Source organism: Scyliorhinus canicula, chromosome 6 (genome assembly GCF_902713615.1).
Source record: "Scyliorhinus canicula chromosome 6, sScyCan1.1, whole genome shotgun sequence".
NCBI classification, from domain to species: Eukaryota; Metazoa; Chordata; class Chondrichthyes; order Carcharhiniformes; family Scyliorhinidae; genus Scyliorhinus; species Scyliorhinus canicula.
The window spans coordinates 114017418-114030145 of NC_052151.1; the positions used below are offsets into that span (position 1 = coordinate 114017418).

A 12728-nucleotide genomic window follows, 5' to 3' on the forward strand; every position below is an offset into this window, starting at 1 on the left:
TTCTCTCCCTTTTCGCAAAGGATTAATTTTAGAAAAGTTGTTGGCTTGTAAGAGAAATCCTTCCGGCCATTAAATGTATGTCTGTTTTAAGCAAAAAAAGAGAAAGCTGATCTACAAAGGATTAAGCTGAAAGGGGATCTGTCACTTCCCTCAATTTTGTTTTTCAGTACAGAATAAGTACAGTGCTTGCAAAGATTCTGACATCTTTGAATTTTAAAATACTTATACATTTCTGCAAAGGGCACCTGGAAAAAGTTCTTGCAACTCTGTTGAACGTTTGCAGCTTGTTGAAAGGCGACTACAGTGAAGTTCAGGCGAATACAGGAGAGGAGTGAAAAACAGGAGAGCGAATGCCCACAATACTGAAACGTTGACAGGATAGATAAACAGATTGAAAAGAACATGACAAAATGTAACATTTCAGCAGAAAGTATTAGATACATAGACCCCATAGTCATTATTTAACATCAGATGCAGCGAACTCCTGTTTACAATCATTACTGTACCAGCATAAATACAGGATGGTGTCAGATTCCCGTGCCTGGGAAATACTGCACTGGGACCACACACATACACATATATATATATATATATATATATATTACACACACACACTCACAGAGGTAAAATGCCCACGTATTTAAGTTAGGTAAATTACTGTACCCCTTCCACTCCGACCCACGAAGCGCAAATCATTGAAGCGGGCCACTTGGTTTTTCATTACTGCCGAGGCGTTGCGGAGTTCGGCCGAATAATTCTCATCATTGCCGGCCATGACAGTGACCACAGTGCCGTCAGGAACATCCCCCAAGGCTACCACCTGTCAGAGAACAACACACCATTAGTAGTGTCCTAGCTACTGTCACCAGGGAGCTGCCTCATTCGAAGACCTCGAGGATTAGGATTAGTTAGCACTGAGTTTAAACTGTCCCTGAACAACTTTATAAAGATGGATTTGTCTAGTCTTGTTTCTAAATGGTTGATTTGTTTCAATTACCCAAATACGTTTCAAACTAAAAATAATAAATGTGTTGACTTAACCATATTTTATTGTGCAAAGTAAAGCACTGTTGTTGTGGTTTGCAGGAATGTGTGTGAACATTTCCCCAGCTGTGCCTTTCCCAACCTCCTGATCATTACAGTAAAGGAGTAACGCATTTAGGCAATTACTTTCAAACCACATTGCGCTCTTTAGAAAGCGTTGGACTGATCTGGTGTTCCCAATAAGTTACTGTAAAAAAAGTTACTTTATTTACAATTCTTTGATGTTTGTTGTTCAATATATTTGTGTGACAATTGTTAAACGCTCAAAATTCACTTAAGGAGTTGCTCACACTTTCCTCTGACATAGGTGTACATGAATAATAGTTCAATGTTATGTGCCATATGCAACAGCAGAGAAAATACTGCGTATTCACTAGTTTACAGTCTAAGTCTGTTGAAATACAAACTACATCTTCAGAAAGTTGCTAATGCATTAATCTTAGCAAACTAAAATATTATAAATTCGCATAAAGTGGTTTGATGACTATAAATGTTCAACTTTAAAAGCGGCAATTCTACATCTTTATACATGTCAGGATGCCGACAATACAAGGCTTCACTTTTCCACAGTAGTAACTGCTTGGTACATTTTTCCAACATTTTGTTCTTACTCTGCATGTACTGGAAAAAAAGAGAGTTTTTACCTTGAATGCCACAGGCAGGGTTTTATTACACCTCCAGTGGGACGGCAGGACAGAGCAGAGGAAGTTGGGGCTGTCAGTCCGGACCAACTCTGCCGGGTGATCGGCAATGATATCCACCATGGTTCGGTTCTCATGGGGCCTGATCAGGGACCTGCCGAGTGCCGCTGCCGCCCCGGCAGTTCCCACTCCGGGCCCGGGCTCCTGGTGAGGGATCATCCCGCTCACATCGCTCATCTTTCCCGATGCTGGTAATGTGGTGGACGGAGGAGTAAAGCGCCGGCTCGTAGTGGGATCTACGGGAATACGCATCACAACACTTTGATTAGGGGCTTACAGTAGCCACAAAGTCAATCTGTCCAATTAATGCCAGTTATTGTCTCACTCAATCCAATCCTGTCCAGTTTCTTTATTTTTTCGCCTTCCCTCCTCTGAAATAAAGAACTGTTTTTTCAGGAAAGTCACTGATTCCTCCTGTAGTTATTAATATATTCCAAATGTATGTCTTTGGGGAGAAAAATTCTAATCCAACTTGTGGTCAAGGCGATCAAGAGGGGGAAAAGCCACAGTTTCCAACTGGTGGTTTCACGGAGGTTGGGATTATAAAGCAAGTTTGTGGTCATGAAAAAAGTGAGAGATGATGAGACATCAAAGAGCACGTGGTAGCTGTCGGGGTCATACACGACTTAAAAATACTCCGTATTCCCTTGTAAAACGAGGTCGAGACGATCACGATGGTAGTTTCCAAATCCGATTCTTATCCGAAATATATACATAAATATCTCTCCTGCTCCTCGCTGATGGGGGAATAATTTTCAAGGAACGGCTGTAGAATGCACACTAAAACATTTCCTTGAATGAATGGAAGTTATAAAGCGTCCCCCCAGAGAAAGGCTTTGCTAAAAAAAGGCTCTATTAAAATCATTTACATATCCAATCGTAAAAAAGTGCAAACGCCTACTTGTTATGGTCTGAGCCTATCAAAGCCCTCAGATGGTTTCTTCACAGTTTATTTCCTCAAAAAGTGTTAGGAGGCTGCCGACTTCCAGTTTCTAGTGTGGTTTTAGTTAAATCTTGCTGCTGAGTTCATAGTGATGATGTGTTCAAATGTTTGCAAAACACTGTAAATGGCTTCTAAATGCGACTCGCTGCCTGAATATAAACGTGCGCAATAGGGCTACTGTCGGTTAATTTTATTAAAATTATTTTCAATACATGAGGGAGTGGGGGAGTGCATAAACGCACTGAGTTTGGAACGAATCAAATCCCAAACTGTTAAACTATTACTGTAAATTAGTGGTAAACCCAACAATAACTTTCAAGTGTACAAATGCTACTTGAATTTGAGTGAGGAAGCAATTATTTAGCCAGTCAGTAATCTGGCACTGGCATCGCTCTTGTTAAACCAACTTCAAACGACGTGCTTTTTCAGAAGTATTCATCAAAGGGACATGATGTATTGCATATAACGTTATGGCAAAACATTATATTAGATACACTTATTACACCAAATGACTAATAAAAATAGGGCATTACGCTTCCATCCAGATAACTATACATCCAGTCACGTTTATCTGCAAGATTATCCTGTTCGACGGAAGCAATATTGCAGGTTCCTTCCACAATAACGAGCAGCATAATTGACGCAACATCCAGCACTGCCAAGGCATTCTGCTTAATACAGATTAGGCAATACCTTAATAAAATTATATCCCAAATATTTCTATTACGAGCTCGCGTCCCTTTCTCCCAAAAGGGGCCTTGTCGGGGCCTGAACGCAGTTTGTTCAAATGTACCGCGTAACATAATTCACATATATGAATCGACCAGTCTCTAATTCAGTCTGTGTTGCGGGGGCTATCTGGATCTGAACTCGCTATAATGAGGGTTATTATTCAGTTTATTGAGGTGCGACCGCACGAACACCCTGACGGCTGGTTCGCAGATCCGAATGAAATACCAGCAAACCCTCATTTGTATCGGATTTCCGCGCACGCGTCCTGAAGGTCGCACGCACGCCTTGATTGACGTGCCAATGATCCAATCATCAGTAAAATGGCTCTTGGCAACCAGGGTAAATAAGAGGCCAGATAAACCAATCAGTGCTCCCGATGGGCGGGTAGCGGATGCCCAACCTGTTTGTCATGCTACGCCTGAGGAGACGTCGGTGCTCAGCATTGCGGGAATTGAAGTTCGCGCGCCGCTTGGATCGGGAAGGCACCTCCCGCGACCGGTGGACTACAACTCCCAGCGTGCGCTGCGCACCGCGACTGCGTGGATGTGATGGGGACCGGAATTATGGCTGTGTGCGCGTGAGCAGCTGTCAGTATCCGGAGGAGAGAAACAAACAACAAAACAAAAATCCCAGACACACATATATACATTACAATTCAAACCCTGTCGTACTGGATAGTGTGTGTTTACAGAGGGCTTCCTTATTAAAACCAAAGTGAGTAAATCATTCAACATTCATCTGGTTTTGTGCCACTGGCCTAAATTTTGAATTTGATATAATTTGACACAGTCCTGACGCCCTTAATCCAGTTGTTTACTCTGTTTTGTTGTAGGTAACACGTTTGAGGTTAAACGTGAATCAGACGGTCGAGCTGTTCGCTGTGAAGTGGGCTGAACATTTTTCACTGAGTGGTGCGTTAGCTTCCATCCGTTTAAACTTCACATACTGAACCCGCACGTGGAAGGATCCGCACTGGAATCCCGTATCCCCGCACGTGGACAGAATCCGCACTGGAATCCCGTATCCCCGCACGTGGAAGGATCCGCACTGGAATCCCGTATCCCCGCACGTGGAAGGATCCGCACTGGAATCCCGTATCCCCGCACGTGGACAGGATCCGCACTGGAATCCAGTATCCCTGCACGTAACATTCCAATGTAGTCAGGAATCACGTGTTCGCTTATATGATGGAAAACGGACTCTTCCTGTTTTAATTACTTTTCCTTTGCTTTAGGACCTTTTAATCCAGGTATGAGTGTGGGAAGTTTCTAGGTACCAGCAAGCATATTAGTGCGGCTATTTAAACGTGTCTAATAGCTATCCTGACCTACTTCGTACCTATAGAATTTCCCTATTTTGCTACTCTTGAAATCAATACGGTGTTCATGAAACTTAGGTCCTGTGTCTTTCCCACTAGTGTAAGGAGGTGGTATATTTATACCCTATGTCTTTCCTAATGGTGTTTTATACTGGTGTACATGAACTTCCAAAAGGCAAAGTTGAACACCATGGAATAAAAGGGACAATGGCAGCATGGATACCAAGTTGGCTGAGTGACAGGAGTACTAGTGAACCTTTTTATTGGTGGAAAACATAGTGAGGTTTCCAGAGGCTGGTGCTAGGACCACTGCTTTTCTTGATCTATACTCATGACCCAGATTTTGGTGTATAATACACTATTTCAAAATTTGGAGATGACATAAATCTTGGAAATATTGTGAGGTTGATATACTGTCAAGTGGACTGGGATAGGATGATAAATGGTAGGTGAAATTGAATGCAGAGAAATCTGAGGTGATTCATTTTGATGTGAACAAGAAGAGGCAATGTAAAATACAGTACAATTATAAAGAGGGTTCAGGAGCAGTGTGATCTCTGTTTGTGTGTAAATCATTAAAGGTATAAAGGTAACAGGGAGGTTGAGAAAGTGGTTAATAAAGCAAATGGGATCTGGGCTTAATAAATCAGGTTTGGCCTCAACTGGAATATTGTGTCCAATATTGGGCACCACACCTTATGAAAGATGTAAAGACATTGGTGGGTGCAAAGAAGATTCACAAGGATGGTTCTTGGGATGAGGAACTTCAGTGTGGATAGATTGGAGAAGAGGTTGCTCTCCTTATGGAAGAAAAGATTCAGGATATTTGATGGGTATTCAAACCACGAGGGGCCAGGATAGAGTACGTGGTGAGAAACTTAGTTTGGTGGAAGGATCAAGAACCTGAAGATTGGCAAAATAAACAATTGTGACATGAGGAAGACATTTGTTTTGCTGTGAGTGGCTAGGATCTGGAATGCACTGCTTGAAAGTGTGCTGTGGCAGAGTTGGCATAGAGAATATCTTCAGCTACTTAATTCCAGCAATATACTCGAATGCCAACCTCCCGCTGCAGAATTGAGATTTAAATTACTTCCAGAGTCTAACCATGTGGCTCTTTGAGTAGAAAAAAAATTAAGAGGATAGTGCAGGGAAATGGGGTTAGAGTCGTAGCTGTAGAAAAGTGTGATCTATTGAATGGCAATTTTTTGTGCTAAAATGTCTGTTAAATGTTATTTGATGGAAATCGGTTCTTTCAAAGCAAAATCCCCTGTATCTATTAATCTATGTAATTTTATTGCTTTTGCAGTAAGCCACAGGTCATTCAACTACTCCCAGGCTTCAGTTGTTTTTTAATAGGAGCCTTGACATTATTTACACTTATTTCTGTCTCACCAATCTGATTAGATGTGTAGCTTTGCCTGAATACTTTCCTACACAATTGTTACCGATGAGAATTAAGTGGGTAGAAAATTGAACTATATCCATTCTCCAATTTATTACCCTGCCCAAATAGGTTTTGTCCCCAGTAAATTGTACTTGCATTTCTCATACCAATAATGATCAATAAATAAGAAGCAACTGCTTAAAGATTGTTTTTGTTTTCCCTCAAGAGGAGTTTACCTTTAGCTGTGCTTTGACCACTGTTTAAAATGTAAGCAGGCAGAATGAACTGTAGTTCATGTGCTTTTTCCACTCGCAGTCTCTCCCTCAAATATTTTTCCCTATTGCGTTGCTTGTTTTGTTAATTTCAATAGAAACTGCTGTTCATTTTTGCTTTAATTGTAGCTTTTTATACTTCCCATTGGAAGAGCATCTGGTAGTTGCATGTCTACCTGCTAGAAACTATCCAAGTTACTTGTCATCTTCAGGCCATTATCAATATTGATCAGAATTGTACAGAAATAATTCTACGGCTGTTGCAGGCTAATTTAAAGTGCAGGTTTAAAAATTGTTCATTGCTTTTATTTCATAAAACTGAAACATATAACTACTTTGATTAAAAATGTTCAAAGTAGCAGATAAGTATTGTACCCGAATTTAATGGCTGAAATTAATAATATTTAGGAGAAAAGTACATTTTGCAGTGGACTAATGTTAGGAGTATAACTGACCTGATGGATCAGTGAGCACCTTCCAGTTAAACATGCAGGAAGCTTTTTGTGTCGGCTTTTTTGAGAAGAGACTCTGGACGTTTGTGTCTGAAAGGGGTGAAAATTAAAAAGTGATTCTGAATGTTGTCTTTACTGTTTTGAAAGTAAACAGCAGTTACATTTTTGTGCAGTGCGGCAGTTTGAAACACCCTACATTTGATACCTCAGTCAAGTTCTTTGTTTTGTAAGTTTAAAATTGTTTTAATTTGAGAGTAACCAGTCCTTCCCATTGCTGCACTTTCAGTCTCCAAACTTCAGTTAACATACTGGTGATTTTTATTTACATGATCCTGTTGTCTTTCTGTCCTGCAGCATTAATATCCAGCCCTGGCTAGAGCAATTAAATTCTCTGTTACTTTAAAGTATATGAACTTGCTTCTCATCACTTAAATTCCTGAGGTATTAGATACAATCATAATATATATTTTAAAGGAGAATACAGATAAAGGTTTCATCATTTTAATTAACATGTGGCCAGGCAAGTTGATACAGTTGTTGGGATGCTTGGGTTTGTAAATAGAGGCAAAGAGTATAAAAGCAAGTAAGTGATGCACCTCTGCAAATCATTTGTCAGACCACATTGTTCAGTTCCAGCATCTTATTTAAAGAAGGATGTTAAAGCCCTAGAGAGTGTGTGGAGGAGATTTACTCGAATTATACCAGGATTGAGGAATTTTAGATACAAAGAAAGATTAGAGAAATTGGGCTTGTTCTCCTTAGAGCAGAGATGATTAAGAGGTGTTCAAAATTATGAACAATTTTGACAGGGTAAAGAAGGCTATTCTGTTTCCAGTAGTTGGGGGTAGGGGAGGTTTGCAATTTCAAGATGGTCAGCAAGAGAGCGAGGAGTGAGATGAGGAGAAAATTCTTTATTCCGAGACTTATTGGAATTTGGAATACGATGCCTGGGTGAGTGATGGAGGCGGATTCCATAGGAGGTTTCAAAAGAGAGCTGGATATACATTTGAAAGTGATGAATTTCGAGGACTATGGAGATAGGGCTGGGGAATGGGACTAGCTAGGTAGCTTTTTCGTGAGCTGGTGGAGACATGGTAGGCTGAATGACCTGTGCTGTAAAATTCTATGATTCTATTCTATGTTTTGAATTGCGTTTTTTCAGAAACTCCTCTTTAGCTTGAAATTAAAAAAAAAAATACATTAGTATATACTGCTGTATTTTGTATTATCTTTTGAAAATAAATTTAGAGTGCCCAATTATTTTTTTCTCCAATTAAGGGGCAATTTTTAGAATATAGAACATAGAACAGTACAGCACAGAACAGGCCCTTCGGCCCTCAATGTTGTGCCGAGCCATGATCACCCTGCTCAAACCCACGTATCCACCCTATACCCGTAACCAAACAACCCCCCCCTTAACCTTACTTTTATGAGGACACTACGGGCAATTTAGCATGGCCAATCCACCTAACCCGCACATCTTTGGATTGTGGGAGGAAACCGGAGCACCCGGAGGAAACCCACGCACACAGGGGGAGGACGTGCAGACTCCACACAGACAGTGACCCAGCCGGGAATCGAACCTGGGACCGTGGCTAATCCACCTAACCTGCACATCCTTGGGTTGTGGGGGTGAAACCCACGCAGACATGGGGGGAATGTGCAAAGTCCACACGGACAGTGACCCAGGGCCGGGATTGGAACCCGGGTCCTCAGTGCCGCAGCCCCAGTGTTAACCCATGCGCCACATGCCATTCAAACCTATTTTCTTATTATCTGCTGATCTCCTTCCTAAATTACACTGGCTAGATTTAAAAAAAGTTTATCTGAGAAAATGATAGTTTGAGTCAAATTCAATTTTTTTTTTTGTTGGTAGTCGGCAATGGATTAAAGCTTTTAACTGACAAATATATTACAGTCGCTATGTATCCTACCCTGCCTTTTTATTGAACCTGAGGTCCGTGATGGCAGACGATGAAAGTATGACAGTGGATATTAAGTAAGGGATTAGCTTTGGTTAGAGTAATTGGAAGTAGTGCAGTGGAGCGTGGTTTGTTAGATAAGTGCTGCTGAAACTGAAAGGAAATGGCTGTAAGACAGTTCTGAGATCAGCCTTGTTCTATAACACAGAAACCTGGGCAACATCAAGAAGAGAGAAACAGCAGTTGGATACAAATGAGATGCAGATGCTGAGATGGATATGTGGAGTGAGGATAAAGGGAAATATCAGAACCAGTACATCAAGGGGTCAATGAAGAGCAAATAAAGTAACCGAGAAGAGAGCAAAATGGTATGGTTATCTTGTTGTGGCGAGAGGACATATGGTGAGGTGAGTTAAGGAGATGGGACTATCAGGAAGAAGGAGAATAGGAGGGCTTAAGATGGAAGAATGTGGTGGTGAAAGATTGAAGGAAGAATGGTGATTGACAGGATGAGATGGCGAAGGACGGTCAAACCAATATTCTGGAAATTCCAAGAAAATGGGTGAAGCTGAAAGAAGAAGCTGATATCAGTTGAGGAATTAGTTGAGAACATTAAGGAGATAAGTTAAGGATTTGCTGTTCTTGACCTAAGCAAAATGCTGGAAAATGAAACATTTTCTCAACAACAATCTGTTGTAAATAAGCCTTTAACTGTAACTAGAGACATTCCCTATTTTTTGTCTTTAGCTTATGAAATAACTTGTAAAAGTTATTTTCACAAACATTAGATGTACCTCTTTAAGCAATAGCTGAAATTGAATTTCTTGGGTACCCTGTACTGATTTCATTTGGTGATATTTATAACTACTGCCTAAGAAACCAAAAGGGAAAATACATTTTTTGTGTTATAATTTAATTAACAGCAAAATAAACATGGCTTTTATTGTGATTTTATTTGATTGTTTATTCAACTCACGAGTACAGACATACATTATTTTCTTTTCAAGGAAAGTTTGCTGTTCACAGAAAACATTTTCTTTGCATAGATTCAACGTGTTTACGAAAGTTGGGAATGAGGAATACATCACACATGTCATTGCGAGTTATGTTGAAAGTGAGTCATCAGTGATTGGTGTTTGATGTCGACTGGGATTCATTACATGAAAAAAATACTCCTTCAGAAATTATTTTGAAAGTAATATAAGGAATTGTGAATTTCAATAAGAGAGGAACTTTGATTTCAGGAAAGTAGTTTGCTCAAAGTTACCATTCTTTTTTCTCTGTAACTTTATTCTCTTTCTCCTCCTTCCTGAAACTCCCAGCTACAATTAACTCTGCTTCCACACCACATAAACTTATAATAATTATTGGATTATTTTTCTTTGCTTTTCTTGAAAGAAAGAATAAATTTGATCATTGTTATCAATTACCTTTCCAGCTGAGATTAGCTAGATAGATCATTTATTGGCTTGCTAAACTCCTCTATTGCCCTTCATATTGTATTCTACTGATTATTCTCTGCTGATGAGTTCCAGCGCTATCTCTTTCCTCAGCCCCATAAACTATATCTATGCTGTCAGGCCACCTATTCTAAATTAAGTAGTGCATTTGTTAAAAGTCTGAATGTCATGGTGGATTTCACCAGTAAGTTTGATTGTCATTCTATGATGGGAGAAAACTGCATCAGCACATTCAAATGTATATTTTGACACTTTTTACCATAAAATAATATTGACCTCGAGTTTCAGTATAATTGTAGCACAAGTTACGAAGTAAAAAAAAAGTACTTTTGGAAAATGTTTTTCATAATTGCAAGGTGAAATTAGTGCAGATTAGGGGAAAAGCCTTGTGTCTAGTTATTCGGGTCTAGGAATACAGTTTATATTTTATGATGTCATGTTTTGCAAATCTTGTAGTGGCTTTTGGACAAGGATATAACCATATTTAAAATGATTTTGACTTATTCAGAAAACAGCTAAATATTTAAAATCTACTTCCAATGCTTTAGTAGAAGTAAATATTTTGTTTGCTAGGTTTGTATTGCATAAACAAAATTCATGTGTTTAAAACCCTGAGGGCACCTTTAGTTTCAAAGTGAATAGCAAAATGTGGGAGGAGATTTATAAATGGTGACGTGTGAGCTTGAGAACTGCATGAGAAAGCAAGCGGTATGCACCTGCAGCCTGGGCTATCCTGTAATTCTTCCAACATTAATGGGAAAGTTGCTTCCAGTTGTGTGGGAGCAGACAGTAATATCCTCTACATTTCAAATTTCATCTAGTAGTATTGATTGACGGAGCAGCTTTTCAGCTGCCATGCTTTTGAGTCAGCCAAACACTTTGTTTTTCTTTGTAAACTGTGGTGAGCTACTCAAATGTTACAATGTTATTTCACTGAGTGGGTTCAATGTACTTTTCCTGACCACCCACTCGAGAAAACAGACCGTAAAGATGAAATCATATATTCAGAATGTTTGTGTTTAAATAAGGATGCCAAAGGTTAGACATGTCCACTTATAGCATTTGTCGTGAACGTTTTGTTAGTCCATTGGTAATGGATTTTAATTTAAATACATGTAATGGATAGATTGTGAAATATGTCAAGGTTCATATTTGTATAGCACTTCTGTAGTTTGTATTCCTTTTCTGCCATGCATTAAACATTGTAAGAGTTTGAAGAATTTTTAAAGGTTTTTACAAGAAGGGAAAGTTTATAATTTTTTTCAGTTTTTCTTCAATATCTGAGTTACTTTAGTATCAGTTTTGTTTACTCCTGTGATATTTTTCTTTTGTCAGTACATTTTTGCAATCACTGTGATTCCACATTGTCATGCAGCATCCTGGACATTGAATTTGTTATTAGGCAAAAATAATTTCTTATCCTTAAATATTTGGAGCTGTAAACTAATTCAATTTGGAGCACTTTTATAAAAAAATTGAATGCTGTGTGCTGTTAAACAATATATTTTAAAAATAAAGTCTTAGAATGGGTGAGGGAGAAACACCTGAGAAGAAGTTTGCGCGTTTTCTGATCTTAAAACTTTGATTTGTCACAGGACTACATGCTGTGTACTGAAAGTAGGAACCTCTAATGCTAGGAATTGCTTTATATGTTTCCATTAACTGTTAGCCTTTGTTTAATGTCTACATTGAAAGGCAGTATTAAGAAATATTTGAAATCTTGGTAAGCATTTTAATTAATTGATATTTTTCAGCGATGGTCAGAAGTTTTAATATTCATCTTCTAACAATTTTGAAAAGGCTTCTCCATCCTTCTTCTCTCCAGTATTTATTTATTTGTGGTTAAGCAAAGCCAGTATTATCTTTTTATTAGCAGCGTCGTGCATGTGGATCTGTATGGCTTGCAGATTTTGAGGAGACAACATATTTTTATTTTATTTATTCATTTCCGGGATGTGGGCGTCGCTGGTTAGACCAGCATTTATTGCCCAACCCTAGTTGCTCTTGAGAAGGTGGTGGTGAACTGCCTTCTTGAACTGCTGCAGTCCCTGAGGTGCACTCACTGTGCTGTTAGGAAGGAAGTTCCAGATTTTTGATCTAGTGACAGTGAAGGAATGGTGATAAATTTCCCAAGTCAGGGTGGTGAGTGGCTAGGAGGGAAACATCAGGGTGGTGGTGTTTCCAGATATCTGCTGCTCTTGTCTTTCTAGATAGTTGTGAGTTTGGGAGGTGCTGCCTCAGCAACCAACTTTTCAAGCTCCACTACATTAATGAGAAACACCATTTAGTACTAACATAAATATGTACATGATTTCATTCTATGATTTCTTGCAAATGCAAGAAATATTATGAATAAAATAGTTGTAATAGAGGTTTGGCTCATTGATAGGGCTGCAGGTCAAGACTGTCAATTACCTACTGCATAACTAAGCTTTCTTATTGTAATTTAACTTCATAACTGTAGCACATTGTTTTGTTTTTATTTTCCAATGGGCGG

The 12728-nt window shown here is 39.2% G+C and overlaps 2 protein-coding genes across 11 annotated transcripts in view; one reads left to right on the plus strand and one right to left on the minus strand.

Annotated features, from left to right (window-relative positions):
• Positions 1–12728, minus strand: part of runx2a (RUNX family transcription factor 2a) — a 194725-nt gene that overhangs the window by 104806 nt on the left and 77191 nt on the right. Inside the window, exons 1-3 of one of the 5 annotated variants that reach the window (XM_038799928.1) lie at positions 6853–6865; positions 1689–1981; positions 664–820 (exon numbers count right to left, since the gene is read on the minus strand). In XM_038799928.1, coding sequence (XP_038655856.1) covers positions 664–820; positions 1689–1922 — 391 coding nt within the window. In that variant the 5' untranslated portion in view covers positions 1923–1981; positions 6853–6865. Of the gene's footprint in view, positions 1–663; positions 821–1688; positions 3655–6852; positions 6866–12728 lie in introns of those variants that run through there. The other 4 variants (XM_038799927.1, XM_038799926.1, XM_038799931.1 and 1 more) reach the window with 4 other exon arrangements.
• supt3h (SPT3 homolog, SAGA and STAGA complex component) overlaps positions 3895–12728 on the plus strand; it is a 518479-nt gene continuing 509645 nt past the window's right edge. The window contains exons 1-3 of one of the 6 annotated variants that reach the window (XM_038799932.1): positions 3895–4134; positions 4253–4331; positions 9818–9885. In XM_038799932.1, the coding sequence (XP_038655860.1) occupies positions 9844–9885 (42 nt within the window). In that variant the 5' untranslated portion in view covers positions 3895–4134; positions 4253–4331; positions 9818–9843. The other 5 variants (XM_038799934.1, XM_038799933.1, XM_038799937.1 and 2 more) reach the window with 5 other exon arrangements.